General features: G+C 30.6%; 2 protein-coding genes across 2 annotated transcripts; one reads left to right on the top strand and one right to left on the bottom strand.

Moving 5' to 3' along the window:
- The first annotated feature begins 246 nt into the window (after positions 1-246).
- Positions 247-5,824, top strand: LOC109815704 (proton-dependent oligopeptide transport (POT) family protein). The gene is made up of 4 exons (XM_083072785.1): positions 247-712; positions 817-1,031; positions 2,065-2,621; positions 3,564-5,824. Exons 1-4 carry the CDS (start codon positions 667-669, stop codon positions 4,456-4,458), a joined length of 1,713 nt encoding a protein of 570 aa, XP_082928911.1. The 5' UTR covers positions 247-666; the 3' UTR covers positions 4,459-5,824.
- Positions 5,825-15,816: 9,992 nt separating this feature from the next.
- On the bottom strand, positions 15,817-16,200 carry LOC109815703 (uncharacterized). Its single transcript, XM_020380494.1, has one exon. The coding sequence runs from the start codon at positions 16,198-16,200 to the stop codon at positions 15,817-15,819; it is 384 nt and encodes a 127-aa protein (XP_020236083.1).
- Between the last annotated feature and the right edge of the window lie 3,793 nt (positions 16,201-19,993).

Here is a 19,993-nt window from a genome sequence, read left to right as displayed (position 1 = left end):
ATGGCTGAGAGGGTGTGTCATGTACCCTTTCACGTGGTCGATGTGATTTTTCCAGTATATATATATATATATATATATATATATATATATATTATAGTGTTGTTCCTCCGATAGCTTAAAGTTTGTGTAAGGGATCGATATGCTGCTGACCAATTAACATCGTCTTTCCTTTTGGTCAAACTTTAGAGTTAGATTGAAATTAATGTGAAGTTATATGCTAAAACATTTGATCAATAAAAAAAGAAGTTACACAGTCGCTGCGTTAAATCTCATTAGGATAGACAAATTAGAACTAAATAAACCAGAAAAATGATCTCTTAAAGGTATTCAATATGCAAAACCCCTGCTGGTAGCAAGGCATATATATATCTTTATAAACTTTTAGTACTAATTAAGAATCTCTTTCTGAAAAGTTGCAATAGGGTCCCCTCCCAGCCCCTTTTTCTCTCTTTACTCCAAGGTTGATTCTTAACAAGCATGTATAAAACTATTTTCATTCTTGTGTCAATTTGCTGAAAACTTTCACGAATACTTCCAATTGTAAGTATCTTCTTTCTTTAACATTTTCTATTTCAAGAAATAAAATTACTTGGGTCATCCTTAATTACTTACTGTTTATATTTACAACCATATCTTACTTTATATATAGTTTAAACTTCGAATTTCATGCAGGGACAAAAGGTCAACATGGAATCCTTCTTCAGAATGCTTGGTATTGATTTGATTAATATAACATTAATTGATTTTTGTTTCCACTCCTATTTTTATAATAATTAGGGCAAAACTTAAAAGACAATGTCATTTTCTTGTCTACAGCTGTAAACAATGCAGATCTTTTTGCAATATACGTTCTAGAGGTGATGGTAACATATTTAACTGATGTTTGGAACCTTAACTTGACACATGCCACTGCCATCATTAATATATTCGTGGGTGCACGTGACATGCTTCTCGTTGGAATGGTCTTCCTCGTGGATGCTGTTCTGGGTTTCCACCACGTCTTCCTCATTTCAGCTATTCTAAATTGCATAGTATGTGCTATTATCAAAACCACAAATTACTACATTTTATTTCGTTTGGCAGTGCAGTTTTGCAACTTTAAAATCATTCCAATGAATCTCTGTAATCTCAACTGCATTGCCAAAGGAAAGACCAATTGAGTTGTGTCCCTTCTCGGTTTAAGACGTGATTGTTTGAGGGGTAGAAAATCTTAAAATATGAATTATTAATATTTTCAGCTGTTATTATGAGAAAAAGGTGCAATTGTTAAAATTAAAATGCAATACCTTAATTTATAGTCCGCTAACTTTTTTATTTTTAAAATTATTTCCTTTTTAGTTGACAAGAGTGAGAGCAAAATTCTCACTTGGCATAGTAAGTTAATTCAGCATATAAATGGAAGAAAAGAAGAAACATGCATTAAATGTATCATTTATTCCATAGTGAGGGCACTGATGGAGATTTATCTCTTATTTTGACCCGTTGCATGTCCTAAACAGAGATGAATTTTTCACTCTTTGTAAGCTAACAACGTCAAAATTAAAATGTTTTCTTCTTATATATTTGATTTAGATTTTAATTCTTTATTTTTATCAACTCAAACAAAGAAAAAAGTTTAAGAGTTTGCTTTCAGCTTGGACAGGAAGTGAAAACGTGAATATTTTGAACTAGCAATGACTTTCAACTTTACCACTGAAATAAGAAAATTTTGAAAAAAAGTAATATCAAAATTTGTTGGGTCAAAACTCAAATTTTCAAATTCAAATTTTTATATTATATAAGTACAAAAGATATATTATCCCTTTTTATTAAGATATATTTATTTTCAAGATTTACTTTTTTTTATTTTATAATATTAGCTAGGATGCAAGATCAATAAATGTATTTTTTAAAAAATTTAAAAAATGACCTAACATATGGGTTGGGGAGGGGGTTAACACCCTAAATGAAGAAAAATTATTAAATCAAATATTCATTTTTGTTTTAATTTTCTATCAGAACTTCTTATAACAATTAATTGGATGAATATTTTTAACAATATACAATGCCCATGCCATGTTATAGGGAATGATCTTATTAGCACTTTCTTCAGCACCAATACTTTCCAAGGAGTTAAGCAACACCCAAAAGAGCCTATACTATACTTCCTTGCCCCTCCTAGCCATTGGATATGCCGGGCATGCAGCTTCTTACCAAAGGTCATTGGAGTCCCAAATTGACAAGAAAGTCACTTATCAAGAGCTGTGGAATAACATCAAAGAGGGAGTAAAGATTATGGCTGTAATTATTTGTGATTACAGACTCATGATAAAGTCTTATAAATTTATTGGTGGCATCACCACTTTTGTCCTCTCGCATGTTGGTGGTTTTGCAATTCAATTCGTGAAATCATGGGCACTTCGTTTTGGCGTTGCCACTATCTTTGTCACCGTATCTACGCTTTTTTACTTGACAGGGATTGGTTCTTATAGAAAGGGCACTCCAAGTGGAAGCCCTATCACAACGTTCTTTAGAGTCATGGTGGCATCTTGTTCCAAAAGATCCTTAACCCTACCAAGAGATGCAAATGAGCTTTATCATGAAAATGTAGTTCCCGCTATGTCTCATTCTAATCGCCTCAGGTAGTTTTCGTTGCCTGCATCTTTTCGTTATTTTTCCCCCTTTTATGAATTATGTAAAGAGATTCATCAAAAGTGAATTTGTATTTATATGTATGGATCATTTGGGGTTCTCTTCTAGAAGTATATCACCTTTCTCTTTCTATTTATGAGGCTAATCTAAAATTTATTTTAACAAGTGTTAGAAATTAGTTATTCTTTATTTTTAAATTTATATTATAAAATATACTTTAATTATAATTGCTGGAAAATAGTAAAATATCAAGTAGAATTTCATTCAATACGTCATGAATTAACCAAGCAAGTGAATTTTTGAAGGATTTTTTCAATTAAACGCTAAGGTAATTTTAAAATAAAAACGGTTAGTTGATTTGATTAAATTAAAATAGCTCTAGCTCTTGGGTGTGTTGGTACGTTTTTGCATGGGTCATGAGACAACATATATAATCAGTATTGGATGCATCGCTAAATTGTGGTAATTAAGTGATATATTTTCCATATTTTTCAGTTAAGAAAGGAGATCTCTTCTTACATCTAACTTAAAGAAAACCTTAAGATATCAAATATATGGGTTTTTATGTTACATAATATATCTATCTCTACGCACTTAACATCAAATTTCTATTTTCACTGGCACACTCACAGTATGTTGTATTTTAATTTCATTTTAATTTTATAATTTAATTATATGTTTAATTATTTTGATATATTTATTAAATCAAATTTACTTAGCTTGCCCTATATATTAAGTCTTAATTAGTAAAAAAAAAATTGTTCAAAACCCAGCTTGCCACATATATTCATTGATATATAAAGGAACGAAGAGTATTTCTCATCATTGATAAAAATAAATAAATAAATAAAAATCTGTCTATTTCTGCATGCATGCAACACCTTAACCGTGTGCCTATATATTTTTCTCATCATGTACGTATCTGAATGCAGGTGCCTAGACAGGGCTGCCATTATAGTTCCCAACACAACCCTAGAAGAACAAAAACTTAACAGATGGAAACTCTGCAGTGTAACTGAAGTAGAAGAAGCTAAGGTCATTTTTCTCATGATACCGTTGTGGATGAATTTCGCAATGTGTGGGGTTGTTACTTCCATTGGAAGCACTTACTTTATGGAGCAAGGAAACCGAATGAACCCTTATCTAGGAAAATTGAAGCTCCCTCTTTTCACACTTCTGGTGTTTCACAAATTGGTTGAGTCTTTGTTCTCCTTTCTCTGTGGCTTAGTGAGAGTGAGAGATAAGGTACGTGATAACCGAAGAAAATATGTGGCTCCAATTGGAATGGCCGTGGCGATGCTATGCTCCATATTGTGTTGCATAACTGCAGCTGCAGTTGAGAGGAGGAGATTAGATGTTGTTAAAAGTCATGGATTAATGGATAAAACCAAAGACAAAGACAAGATTCCTATGACCATGTTTTGGCTTATTCCTCAATATGTTTTCCTCAGTGGCCTTAATGGAATATCTAATTACTGTTCTACACGTTTCTTCAATGATCAAGTTCCTGAGTCACTGAGTGATTACTTGTTGGCTATCTCACTTGGTGTAACTGGAGCAGGAATCATGGGGAGTGTTGTCACAGTTTATGCAGTAGGCAAGGTGAGTGAAATTGGAGGGAATCCAAGTTGGTTTCAGGACACGTTAAACAAAAGTCGTCTAGACAATTATTATTGGTTCTTGGCTGCGTTAAGTTCCATAAATTTAGTGTTATATGCTTTGGTGGCTCTGCAATTTTTGTATAGAGATTCAACGAAGTCAGAAATTGAACCTCCAGAAGAGGGGACAGTTACTGAGGATACCAAATGTTTGGACTGCTTTAATTAGTTTGTGTCAATCATAGTTTTAAATTGCGGTTGAGGTCGCGGTTGCGGTCGCGGTTGCAGTTACTGCGGTTGCGGGTATTGCGATGCGGATTGCGGCTGTTGCGGTGTGAGATTATTAATTATTTTCACTAAATATAAAAAATTTATAATTATCAATATATATTTTATTTTTAAGGATTTATACATTTTAATTCCTTTTTTTTAAATATTCTATTATTTTAATGAATAATTTAATTTATTTTAAAATTATAGTATCAATTTATCGTATTGCGGATGTATTGCGGTACATTGCAGATGTGTTGAGGACGCAACACCGTTACGTTGCGGAAAAATGTGTGATTTCCAGTATCATCGCAATTGCGGTCCAATGCCGTTGCGGACAAGGCCGCAACAGTAATATTGTGGCCGCAACACGTGTTGCGGTCCGCAATTTAAAACCATGGTGCCAATCATGGACAGTCAATCTTTTCCCATCTCCTTTTGTTCTATATTTAATGCTGATATATGTATAACTAATACGGATGTTAGTATTTCAATTATATTTTTAATTCAAATAAAGTATTCCACATTTTAATTCATAGTTTTTATTCTATTTTGTCAAGTAATAATTTCAAAACAATTGTAACTAAAATATATCAAAAAGGTATTGTGAAATAACTACATTTTTGTATTTGCGAATCTTAAATATTGTTCTTAATTTACGTACTCCATTTCAGCAATAATAATGGATTAGAATTCAAATATCAAATTTAAAGGGTTAAACGATAATTACTAGTCTAACATAAATTCTTGATTATTTGGACAACCTAATTTTCAATGAAAAATATTGTTTCGATAAAGGATAATCTTAATTTAAATAGGTTAAGATTTAATAGTGATCTAAGGATTAAGAAACCTAGAATTGTGACTTTAATTGTCCTTAATTCCCTCAATCTAATTTAATTGAACCCAATTTTGATTGTCAACTATACCTCTCAAGTTGCTGATCACTTTTGATCACGAAAATTAGAATTTTTTAGCTTATACAAATCTTAAATCGGTCATATGGCAATCCATATATACCAGAAGAATCATGAATAACAACGAGGTTTATTATATTAATTAACCTAATTGGAAGCATAGAAAACAAGCTAGTGTGGTCATGCAAGTTTCTAAACTCAATTATCTCAATTGTGATCTCATTAATCAATAATTATTGTTCATGTGCTATTAATTAACTATGACAATACTAAGATTGTTAAGAGTCTCACATTAAGTATAATATGAAGTTTAATGTGGTATTTAAACCTTAAGATTCACCAACCTAATGGACTAGCTTTTGGGTTCGGGTTCTCTTCATGTACTCAATGTGAGACTTCTTATAAAGATTTAGACTTATTGTAATTATTAATTAAAATAAATAGTTCAAATTAAAATAAACTTGCATATCAAAGGCTCAACCTACAACCTAACTTGTAATTTAGTTGCATGGCAAAGAAAAAGAACAAAATTACAATGAAAGACATTAAAAATGTGAAAAGGAAAAACCACTACAAGTAATTCCTTTATCATTAAGTCTATCTTTTCTTCCAGAATCTTCTTCTCTCTCACAGCTCTTAGAAAAATATTAGATTATTACAAAAAAGAAGTAAAATAAAGTTACAAATACTTACACCCTCATTTCAATTTATAGTTTTAAAACTTGCAACCCTTATATATCACCACCACTAAATTTCAACATTGGCATACTCTTTTAACACGGTAGTGTTATATTTTAGCAAAAATGTGCTCCCTCAGCATGACCATGCTCTTTATTCAGCATAGGTGTGCTCTTTTTGCATGATCATGTTTTTTATTTAATAACATAGTGTGTTTCTTCAACATAACCAAGCTCTTTATTTAGCAAGGGCATGTTGGCTTTATTTTAGAGCATACTTTCTTCAAATATGCCACCTTTTTCTAACTCTTTTCCAATTAAATTCTAGAGCACTTATTAAGTGTGTACTTAGACAAAAAGGTGAGTTTTGTCAACATGTTTATGTATTAATGGGATAAAACTCATCAAAAATACCCAACCATGATGCAACAATTATAGGTTGAACTATCATAAGGTAAGATTTATATATTTGTGTGTACATATGCACAAAGATGTTAGAGTATAGAAAATATACAAATGTAAGTATATACATACATGGTTTCCAAAACTAAAAGCTTAAGTAGTTCCTCTATATATCATTTTGTATGTATTGGTTTCAATTTAGTCCTCAAATAGAAGAAAATTTAAAAAAAAATCCTAAAAGTTATTAACATTTGTCCCTAGGTAGATAGTTGTTAAGTAAGTCCACAAAGAACCGATGTGGTATAAGTGTCAAGTATTATCCTAGTTATATCAAGGACTAAAATGAAGTCAATAGAAACTAAAATGAAATACTTAAGTATTTTTCTCTTTATTTTTCAGTTAAACCATCACTTACTCATCTTTCTACCTTCTATATATATTTTTTGTCTTCTCTCCCTTTTCCATTTTGCCTCTCTATCTTTTCTTCATTTTTCTCTCTTCCTTTTTTCTCTTAAACTTCTCTTTTTCACCCATTCCTTCCCTTATTATTCCATTTCTCTTAACTTTCCTTGTTTTCCCTTCCTTTCCTTTTCTTTTATCTCTCATCTTCTTCATTCTTTTCCCCCTATTTTATTTTCTTTTACTCCCTTTCCTCTCTTCTCTTTCTCTTTCATTTCTTTTTCTTTCTTCTTACTTTGTTGCATGGGTATCAACGGATCAGAGGTTGAATTGTTATTTATTTAAAAATTTGCTCTTTTTGAAAATCTAGTAAGTCTTTTAAGTGTTAGGACTTAGTCTAAAATAGTTTCTGAGTTTACTTGTTTGTGATTTAAAATATGTAGTAGTTTAATAATGAATGCAATAGTTAATCAAGCAAGTAAAGAGATAAAGTGAGAGAAATTGAACACAAAATTTATACTGGTTTACCCCAACTAGGCTACATCCAATCCCCACACAACCTTGTGGGATTTTGACTAAAATACAACTAGCTGTTGTTCAAGAACTCAACCGCATATTGTTAGTAGCAAACACTCAACCACTTGTTGAGATTTCCACACTCAACAATTTGTTGAGAAAATAGTCCCACAACCACTTACTATAAGACCACACAACACTTGTGCTTTCTTTCTCATTTCCTACACCATTGCATACTTAGTTTTGGGTAGGGAAAGTGTTTATAATAATGGATCTTTGTGTTCTTACAAACCAAGTATACAAATATGAAGTGGAAGCCTCTAGAAAATTAAAAATATGAAGCAAGAATGTAACTAATTGTGCTTACCCAAAACTATTGCAACATATTTGTATACTTGTTTCAAAATGAGACATATGTCTACCCTTTATAGTCATTTATAAAAATATTCGTTGTGGCTTGCTTATTTTTTAAGTTAGATGCCAATATCACTGAACTTTACTTTTTCTAGTCCTATCAACTTTTTTATAGATGAGGTGTCTTTTGAGTAAGACTTCACTTTATGTCTTCTGAACTAGGTATTAAATACAAGTCTTATGAGAAGCTTTGTTTTAATTAAAGTCTTATAATAGTTAGCTTAAAACGCTAATCTTCTTAACCAGGTCTTCAAGATATTTTACCTAAGAAGAAATATTTAACTTAAATATTTATTATCAAAGACTCTGGATACGTATCTTCTTACTTGGGATAGACATATCTTTAATGATTATAGGCAATCCATTATAACTGAATTTTCTTTATAAGGATGTCTTGTGAATCTCATTTATTGTTCAAGAATCATGAGCTCATGTAGCCTTCTAATCAAACTTAAATAGTATTTAAGGTGAAGAGATAGAAAGGAAAAATATAAGAGGGAGAGAAGAAGAAAAAAAGAATATGAAGGTAAGATGAGAGAAAGGTAAAAGATGGAAAGAAGACCAAAATGAAATAGTCATACACATTCAACAACCAAAGTGAAACCACCATACATATTTAGGAACCAAAGTTGAACCACGTACATATTTAGGAACCAAAGTTGAACCACCATACACATTCAAAACCAAATTGATGGTTCAACCAAGAAATAAAGAAAAAAAATTAAATATTTTAATTTTTAGTCCTTGTTTAGTCCCTATTGATTTCATTTTAATTAGTTCATGGTGTGTTAATGACAACTAGGATACTACTTCACATTTAACGTATCATGTTAGTGTTCTTAATGACACATGGGGAAATAGGCATGAAAGAATAATGTTTTTAGGAAAAGATGATTGAAAGACAAGAAGAAAAGAAAAATATTGAGATTTTACGTGGATAACCATGTAAATTAGTGGGATACTCATGAAGAGTGGGTTTTAAAGATTATGAAACTAAAATAAAAGTATATCATTATATAGCTTGATATGGATTCAAGGATAAAAGTGTCTACCAAAAAATAAAGACCAAAAGAAAGTTATCATATGAAGCAATGTTGTTATAGACAAAGGCTATGGTACTATCATTGTATGTGGTTTATGGTGCACTTAGATTCATTTGATGTGCATATTTATACTCTACTACCTCCACACTCAATTATTCCCCTTCTCTCTCCACAACCCCTTTCCCTAGTCTATCTCATTCATGGTCAAAGACTCAATTATCACCTTTCGGACTCTAACTCCATTAATTGTACCATACTTAATTGACCCATGCTTATGAGCAATGGCATATGTGTGCTCTTAAATGATTTGGAATGCGAGATTGGTAACAACCAAATTACAACTTACAAGCTTTTGGGTTTTGGCATTATTTTGTGAGAAACTTGTGGCATTTGGGGTGATTTCCCCAAAGCTCAGAAACAAACCATGCAACCACCCTTTTGATCCTTCAATCTTGAAGAATTTAGAAAACATAAATCAAACTCAAACATCGACATTACAATATTTTTTGCGCTTAGAAGATCTTCCTCGAACAACCCAATGGTTGTTGTCTGTTGTGGAGTTTTCTTGACCATTCATCCATACTTCTTTGAGAAGCTTCAATAATAGAACACTACCTTCTTTAATATTGAGTTTTCCATAATGGTTAATGGTTGTCGACATCAACTATGAGAGAGACAGATTAAGAAGACAGGCAGTTGTGAGAGTTGGGAGAGGAAATAATAATCTCGACCCATTGACCACATCACTATTTCTTTACCTTAATTTTGTGCTTAAAATTAATTTTAAAAAGTAAATAATCTTTCCAACATCAATTCTTGTTTTCAACTTTAGAGTTTAGAGAATGTGCCTTAATTTCCAACGTTTTGTTTTATAGTCAAGGTCGAGATGGGAGCTTGTGATGTGGATCACGACACAGTTGGGGTAAGAAGGGACGACATTGTTTGGGTGTGGTTGATGGCGTTTGGGACATTGAAGAGCAAGGAGCGAACATGGGAAGGCTGAATTCTAGAAAAGAATAACCTAGTGTAGTAATTGTATCATATAATATTTAGGATAAAAGTAATATATATAGTGTTTATAAATAATGGATAGTCTATCAAGATACTCCACCCTAACCTTTTGGTTGTCTATATATATATATAGGTATATAGTAATATTCATCCACCAAAAGATCAATAATTTTCTTATTCATAAAAATGATAGATATGAGATGACACTCCATGACTATCTAGTATGAAGTCAATAATATGTTGTAGATCTTTAAACTAAACATCATCATCCTACTTAATAGTTAGTCGAAGTTCAATAATATCTAATTTAACTTAATACTTTGTCGAAAGAAACAACATAAATCCATTATAGAAATTTCACCTTTAACATTAAAGAATCTCCTTAAGTAGGTACTCTCACCAAAATAAGATTTTAATGATCGGAGTTGTTAAACTAGTGTCATGGAAATCAATATGAATGACATAAAAAACTTTCAAGATTTTTTTTTTTAATTTCCTTCCGTTAGCAGACTAAATTTAAACTATTATATACACATTTAAGGACTAAATTGATAGTTTTAATAAAAAATAATAAACAATTTCGACCAATATTTTGAAATTATTCAAACTTCTGAATTAATAAACTAAACATTTTAAATATGCAAATTGATGTGTCAGAATACTATTGGTCTTGGGACCCAGCACTAATGTATAGTAGACCATGCATTCTTATTATAATGGCCTTAGTCTATGTTATTAATATCAAGTAACTATAACAATTCATGTGAATTTGAAGGTTTTCAGAAGTGACTAGTGACTGTGTAATATGTGTAATCCCATTTCTACTATGCGGGGATCAGGGTGGGCACGATTCTAATGGCTCAAATCCACACTACCTAAAATTGCTGGGGAATATACCAAGAGCAAGGGTCACGCGCCACCCTTGCTGCCCCCAACATACATTATGTAGTTCAAAAAAGCTTCAAGTTGAGGAACCCAATAACCTCAAAATCTTTCATTGGATTCTTGATCATGCCATGCACTGTTTATTCATAATGCCATCTAGAACTTTGGTTTTCTTCTTACCATGATATGTTTAGTGGATAATAATTATTACCAAACGTGTGAACATTAACAATTAACCCTTTTCTTTTATCATTCATCATCATTGCCTGCGCGCCTAGCCAGTCTCTTTTGTTACAATTTTTTGTAGTACACAAATTGTTTAACAGATAACCGTCCAAGATTACAACTGTCACACAGGATTATGATCGTGATGTTACTCTTGCTTTAGTGAAATTCTTTTGCACAAAAGCAAGGCAGAAAAAGAAAAGGTAAAATTGTCACAAGGAAACAATTGTTGGGTCAATTCTTTTGTTCTCTTTTACATAGGGCTTCGGAACCACTGCACTAGACTTTGTAAGAACCAAATTTTACTAATTTTACTTTTTCGGTGTAACGAGTAAACTTATTCCTAATTTTGGAAGTTGTTGATATATTAATCTTTGAAACTAAAAGTTTGTCAAAAAGAATATATATATATATATATATATATATATATATATTAATGTTATTATTTTAGCCACACATTTTTTTAGAGTTTTAAACTAGAATGGTTACAAATTTGAACTTTATATTTAAAAAAATATATTTCAAAGATTGATATTTTTTTTTTTGTTAAATAGGATCTGCTGAACACGGAAAAAACCAACTAAATCAGAGATTCACACTGCCTTAGAAAAAGATGACAAAACATCGGAGGTTTCAACATAACAGAAAAATTAGCTATAGATCTAATAAAGAAATCTGTCAAACAGTCAGCTAAACTATTAGTTTCACGTAAACTCTTATGAGTTTCAAAGATTAATTTGATAACATCTAAAATTGCCAAACTCTCGAGCTAACCGTAAACTCTTATGAGTTTATGATCCTAAGTAAATAAAACAAGTTAATTTTATATTAAACTCTAGTTAATTTTATATTAAACTCTTTTTCGAATAATTTTTTTAAAGTAATGTAAATTCTTACAAAGTTTCTAATCAAGAAACGAATTTGTGATCAAATGTAATTTTTTCTCTCATTGACTTTATAATATTAGTATTTTATTATGATTTAAATGATTTGAAAAAATCAACTCTTTTTTAAATAATTTGATTATTTATATAGTTTAATCCTATTCAATACTAATGTACTATAACACTTTATTACTGTAGTTTAGTATTTCAACCTTTTTATGGAATTGAAATGTTTAGGATTTTAAGTATATTATATTATGCATATATGTCATTAATGAGTTTTTTAATGTTATTTTTATAATAAGTAAACTCTGACGACTTTATACCGGAGCCTACAAGTTGAATTTACAAAAATTTTACAAGTTTATGTAAATTTTTGAGTTTAACAACTTTCGCATGGTGTTTCAAATTCAATAACTAATTTGAATGTTTCTTCCGCATCTAATAGTGTACATTACTTTTTTATATTTTGTTCCAAAAAAGTCATGCCATGGTTTGTGCAGTTTGAGTGTAACGCACCCACCTCCTAGTGGTGCATTACAGTTTTTTGACCAAAGTAGGGTTGTATGGGAAGTTATTTACGTAAATGGTGCTGTTTGAAAACTATTTACGCCTTTAGGGCTGTTTACAACGGTGTCGCTATGGGCCATAGTGACACCAATGCCACGTGTTTTTTTTTTTTGTGTGGGGTGGGCTCGAATGAGCCAAAACAGTGTCGCTATGGGCTGAGGCGACACAGTTTGTACGCCATTAAAAATTGTGTAGCCCATAGCGACACCATTTAAGAAAAAAAACAAAAAAAAGTAAAATAATTTCTAAATTTAAAAATAATGAAGTGAACTTATATATTTATAAAAATAAAAAATATTTATTTAAAAACGTAATCATAAAAAATAAATATATATATATAATTATTTTACAAGTGGCGCTATGGCGACACTACTAATTTGTGTTTTTTTTTAGTTATTATTTTCTTTATTTTAAAATTATTTTTATAATACCAGTTAAAAATGTTAATTTGTAATTATAAAGTTAATTTTTCTCTTATTAGTTTTATGTATATATATTTTTTTTGTTTATTATTTTATGACAAATTAAATAATGCATTTATTTATTTTTTTAAGTGGCGTTATGGCCTATAGCGATACTGTGTCGCTATAGGCCACAGCGACACTATTTAATTTGTTTTTTTTTTTAATTATTTACTTATTTTATTTTACCATTTGTTTATTTTTATATTAGCAGTTAAATAATATTGTAATTGTAAACTTAATTTTTCTGTAATTAGGTTTGTGTATATATATTTTTTTCCTTTATTATTTAATTTTTTTTTAAGTGGCGCTATGGCCTATAGCGACACTGTGTCGCTATAGGCCACAGCGACACTATTTAATTTGTTTTTTTTTTTAAATTATTTACTTATTTTATTTTACCATTTGTTTATTTTATATTAGCAGTTAAATAATATTGTAATTGTAAACTTAATTTTTCTGTAATTAGGTTTGTGTATATATTTTTTTTTCCTTTATTATTTAATGTTTTTTTTTAAGTGGCGCTATGGCCTATAGCGACACTGTGTCGCTATAGGCCACAGCGACACTATTTAATTTGTTTTTTTTTTTAAATTATTTACTTATTTTATTTTATAATTTATTTATTTTATATTAGCAGTTGAATAATAATTTGTAATTGTAAAATTAATTTTTGTGTAATTTCTTTATTTTTCTATGTATATTTTTTTTTTTAATTATTATCTTATTTTTTTAAAAACATTTCTATATTTATATATTATCATATAAATTATACTATTTTATAAACTTATTTTTCCATTATTTTCTTTTTTTAATATAAATATATTTATTTTTTTCTGTATATAATAGTGTCGCTGTGGGCTATAGCGACACAGTGGCGCTATAGCCCATAGCGACACCAGTGTTTCTTTTTTTTAAATTATTATCTTATTTTTTTAAAAATATTTCTATATTTATATATTATCATATAAATTATACTATTTTATAAACTTATTTTTCTATTATTTTCTTTATTTAATATAAATATATTTATTTTTATATATATATAATAGTGTCGCTATGGGCTATAGCGACACAGTGGCGCTATAGCCCATAGCGACACCAACTGTATTTTACGTTTTAATATTTTAAATTATGTAGTATATTTTTTTTGTAATTTTTTTATTTTTACATTATCATATAAATTTTAATAACTATTTTATAAATTTTCTTTTTAAATAAATTATATTTTTTGGATTTTAGTTTTTTTTAAATTTCGAATATGAGTCGCTGTGGGCTACAGCGACTTCATTGTAGCTACTGGTGTCGCTATAGGCTGGACCAACTTCCTCAATATGGCTCTCATGGCTTCTCTGGAGTTTAAAAAATGTCACGTGGCAGTGGTGTCGCTATGGCCCATAGCGACACTGTTGTAAACAGCCCTAAAGGCGTAAATAATTTTTAAACAGCCCCATTTACGTAAATAACTTTCCATGCAGCCCTACTTTGTTCAAAAAGCCGTGCATTACATTACATTACATCATGGTTCATATTTAGCAACTAACTGCACTAAGGAGTATGACTTGTATTGCATAGTTGTTGGATTCTTTTTGGGGAATAGAGAATTTGGGTCGGATTTCTCATATTCTGGTCAAAGGGTTGTTGTAAAGTTGATATCAATAGGGATATATTTGCTGATTTGCTGGATATGGTTGACAGTGGCTTTTCAAATGTTGGACAGAATAGAAGAGGCATGGCTACACGAGAATGCTCCTCTGTCAGCCATGTGGGGCACTCATGTACATGTCATAACAACAATGCTCAGCAACTTGAGTGGCTAATAACTTCATCTTAGGCTCTGTACCAATTGAAATATCCGGTGGCCTAATTAATTGTAATTACTCACTCAACATTATCAAAGAGTGTATTCTGTTTAGAAAGTATCTTGTGCCTACCAACTTCAAATTATACCTTACTTGTTTTACATTAGGTTAGTTATATTCTTTGAACCCACTAAAAAATTGTGGCACGCATTAAGTATTAATGCCTTTTAAAGTAGAGAGATTATCAAAGTAGGTGCGATTTCCCTTTACAAAGTCTTTTTATATCGCTAGAAATCATACCTTAATTAGAGTACTTTAGAAAAATTCAACTATCTATTAATTGCATATGTTTAAGTCTAACCTTCTTGGTGGAGCGGGATGTATATGAAAACACGCAAAGTGAAGCTTAAGATTCAGGGGAGATTCACATACATTGTGTTTTTCACATGATGCATTTGGATTTGTACATGTGGCTCCATAACATTTTAGAAAAGGTAATAATAGGCAATTTTTTGGTATAAGATCACAAGCAATTGATTCATTTTTTTAAAAAAAAAATTTGGGTGTATTTATCCCTTTTCTTATCAGTGACAAATAAAAACTACATAGCTAATTACCTTGATCCACACTGTTAACTGTTAAGAAAGGAATTTGATTATGCCATAATCTGCGAGGTTTATGATAAAAGTTTAGCGGTTCAAAAACAAAAGTTCTATCCCGAAGCTCATTCAAGATATTATGAAGAAATGTGTGAATTTGTTTTTTTTTTACGTTTTTTCCATCAAGAGCAAAAGCTGATTAATCAATTAACGGCCAAGAAATAAATATGGCGAATCAGAAGGCCAACAATGTATTGTTATGAATGGAACGCTACAATAAACAGTTCAAACTATGATTTGAGCTTGCTAACCTTAACATCAGAACCTCTACACTACTCATAGCAAACATAGCGCACAAAGGATCAACATCAACCTCTCTTTCCTTACACTTGAAACATGTTAATTGAAATCAGTAAACTATGAACCATACCCTTTTGCACTTAACACATCTGAGTAATTCTCATGCAAGTAGTAGACGTAGAGAACTAAGAAAATTCTCACAGAGAAAAAACTCAACTTGGTCTCTCCCTAGATGAAGAGGAATGTAAGAACTCAATGCAATCCTCTACAGTTTCAGCTCGATGTGAATCAGTGAGGTCTGATAATGAACGTGACCTGACCAAAGTGGATGAAGAAACCTTCCTAGAGGATCTCCTTCTCACAGAAACATTTCTTATAGCACTTGCCACCTTTGCTCCTAGCCGCAGAAGCAACCTCACAGGAGTCATGTTTGTGTCTCTAGGCAATCTAAAAGAACATGCTCTGATGATCCTCTCCCTCTTTCTTGAAACTCTACCACCGTTGTCGTTGCCACCACCAACTCCGTGTTTTAGAAAGATGGTTGGTTTGTCGTTGACATCAGGACTAAGGCACACCCTTTTGCTCTTTCTTGACATGTTAACAACTATAGGAGACTCTTGAGGGCACAAAAGATTGTTGTGTTAAATGTTTTATGTATGTTTAGGGCAAGGAGAGAAACGGATTCAAAAGAGAGAAGGGGAGAAGCAGAGTGGGAATGTTTGTGAGAGTGGACATTTGATAGGTCTATATATAGATCAATCAATTATTCAAGGAAACAAGTTACCTAGTAAAAGTGAAAAGAAGAGATACTAGAAGTCTAGAATTAAAATAAATCCTATGTCCTAGTTAACTTAAGTATGTTAGTGTGACACGTTGGTTATAAGAGCAGTCATATAATCTCTTTTCCATTATTTATACACTAACAATCAGCAGTATTAAAAAATTAAATATATAGTCAAACTAAATAATATCAGATCAAATAGTTCGCGTCTGGTATAAGAATTGTATTACATTCAGTTTCCCTAAGAATTTCTCTAATGAAACATAGTTGAGTAATTTATTGGGTGACAGCAAAAATACAGAGCAGAAAGAGAAAATTTCATTCCTAAGGGTTAAAATTAACCATCAAAGTCATAATGGAACTAAGTTCGGTCTCTTCATACAAAATTTCATATTCGAATTTTCTAGATAGAAAAAAAGTATGATTGAAAAGAGAAACTCAATAAAAAGTAGTTTGTGAAGTTCTAGGATAAAATTTAGTTTTCGATAATATAAAAGGTGTTAAATATAGTATGTTAGGTCCAAAACTTAAATGTATTGTTTGGAGTAACATAAAAGGTAAAGAGGTGAATTATTATATTTAAAAAGAGCTCAACATCAGCCAAGATCAATCAAGTCTCTACCTAAGGCTCAGGTCAATTGATATACGTGCATGAGACATGCACACATGGAGCTAATGTTGAATTAACAGTAGTTCACATTAATGGGGGAGATTTACCATTACTAAGGTAATACATGGTTGAGACAAAGCATGAGCAGAAGGAAGATTGTGACAGAAATTCTCAGGGACCAAGAAGGTGGAAAGAAACAATAAAGGGTTTGGTCAAAAGACAAAGTGGAGGTGGAACAGTGAAGACTTGAGAGAGAGACAAAGAGTGGAACAGTGTTTGTGCTGAAAAAGGAGGTAACAGAGACAGTGAGGATAGGGAACTGCTTAATCAACGTTGCTTTTTAGGTGGCATTGCAGGGCCAAGTGCTGCTTTTTTATACCCCTTTGGTTCTGTTTCTGAAATCCGAAATCGAGATATCATATCATTGCACATAAATCTTCTGCAACGAGAGAATAAAGAGATGGAGAGGGAATCTGTTTGAATATTATGTGGTTGGTTGGCGTGGATATTAGGGAATGAAGTAGTTAACCATATCTCTTCTCATAAGTGGCAACTTTATCTAAGCTTCTTGTTGTACTTGGAAATTCATAGAGAGGAAAATGGTGCCTCCGGCAATTTTGTTTGCTAGGTAGACTAGGTGGATGCATGATAAATTCGTAGGACTCTTTACACACGCAAATCAACACTTAATAATATAATATATACATATATGTGTCAATTGCTAATTTGGGATCTTAATAAGTTCTAACCTAAGCATATTTCTCTGAATGCACTCATTTGGTGTCAGAGCTTTTGCAGGACTTGTTCATTACAAGACAAAATGATGCATAAAATGATGAGAGAGAAAATAAATAAATAAATAAAAAGGAGGTAGGAAAGTTTGTTTATTTATATTTATTTATTTATTTATTTATTTATTATTATTATTATTATGATGTTTTCAGATCTTTTTAAATTACTTCGTAAAATAGAGTATATTTTTTTTCATTAATTTCTATTGTTTTGTAACTATGGCTAACAGTTGAGTTGACTATACACATCACTTTGTTAAGTTTTTATTTTGAGTAATGGTATTTAAAAATTTAAATATTTTAAATATTTCATTGGCATCTTCATATTTATTTTTTATCTTTTTTTTTATTATATTATATATTATTTTTATAACTATATTATTGATATAAAATATCAATTATTGATAACGGTAATTAATTTTTGTTAAGAATTGTTAGCATATACAAATTAAATATTTCTCTCCCAACTCATTTAATTTCATATCAAAACTAGGATTCAAATTTTAAATAACTTGGTTAAAGACACAATTGCTATCATTTATATCAATCAATATTGGTATTTCATATACCTATTAATCTATCACTTTTCTCTCCTTTTTTTATCTCTTACTAGAGTACATCATGTTAGAAAATAATTCAAAACTAAGACTAAGAAAACTAAGGAAATTACGTGGAGAGTTTCGATTGTGTGTAGGAAGGAGTCCATCAATTTTGGATTTTTGTAGTACGACGATGATGGTTGTAAATCCAAAGCATTATGGATAAAAAAATGGAAGATGTTTGTGTGGTTGAGAAAATTCTTTGTTTTCTAACAACAAAATTTGATAAATTTGATTTTCTGGATTGTGCAATTGATGAGTCAAAGGATTTACAAACAATGATTGTGGACCAATTGATGGGTTCACTTTAAGCATATAAAGAAAGGTATAATCAGAATCCAAGAAAAACATAACTTCATTGAAAAGAGAGAATATTCTTCTAAGATATATATATATATATATATATATATATAGAGAAAGGTTTAAACGACACCGGTGTAACTTTTAGTAAGTGTTACACTGCTCATTAACTTTATATTAAATGTGAATTTTGTAAATTCAACCGTTAGATTGAAAATTTATATCACTTTATATGTGTATATCAAATTTTGTAAAATTGAACAACAACTTGAAGGTAATCAAAGTGTTCATATTTTAGTATATTTTAGTATATTTTGAAATAAATATATTACGTCAATTTTGTTTTATAAGAATGAAGTATCAAATCATCTTAGATTAATATAAAATTTTGTATATATGATCTAAAAGTAAAGAACTTTCAATCTAACGGTTGGATTTACAAAATTCACATTTAATATAAAGTTATTGAGCAGTGTAACACTTAGTAAAAGTTACACTGGTGTCGTTTGAACTCTCCTTATATATATATATATATATATATATATATATATATATATATATATATATATGTATGTATGTATGTATGTATGTATGTATGTATGTATGTATGTATGCATGTATAGAGTCCAAAAAGAAAGGTTATAATAGAAAACATGTAGAAAACAAACTAACAAGCTAAATAGAAAATGAAAAATAGCAAAATCGAATCTTTTCTTATGCTCTAATAAGTTGTTGTTATGACTTCTTTCTCCAATACCCCTCCCCCCAGAAGCTGAAGAGTTGATACTTGACACTTTTAACTTGGATAATAGATTATGAAAGGAACCAAAGTCAAGGGGCTTGGTTAAAATATCTACAAGTAGTTTAGATTAAAGTTTCTCACATACAATGTAGCAATCAATCTCAATATGTTTAGTTCGCTCATGGAAAGTAGGATTAGTGGCAATGTATTGATGTGACTAATTGTCACAATAAAAAAGGGTCGGTGAAATAAAAATGAGTTGAAGTTCTTTTAGGATGTAGGTAAGCCACTGAATTTCATAGGTGGTAGAAGCTAGGACATGATACTAAGCTTTGGAAGAGGATCTTGAGACAATGGTTTGCTTCTTTGAACACTAGGATATTAGAGATTCATAAAGAAAAATACAATATCCAATAGTGGATCTTCTAGTATCCACACAACCTGCCCAATCAGAATCCGAGAAGGCTTTTGGTTGAAGTTTAGAATGCGTGGAGTAGAAAAGACCGTGAGCAGGGGGTAGTTTGGATGGCAACTTGATGGTGAGAAGTAGTTGAACAACTTATATA

Source organism: Cajanus cajan, chromosome 4, assembly GCF_000230855.2.
Source record: "Cajanus cajan strain Asha chromosome 4, NIPB_CcT2T_4, whole genome shotgun sequence".
NCBI classification, from domain to species: domain Eukaryota; kingdom Viridiplantae; phylum Streptophyta; class Magnoliopsida; order Fabales; family Fabaceae; genus Cajanus; species Cajanus cajan.
This window is presented reverse-complemented; position numbering and strand designations above follow the sequence as displayed.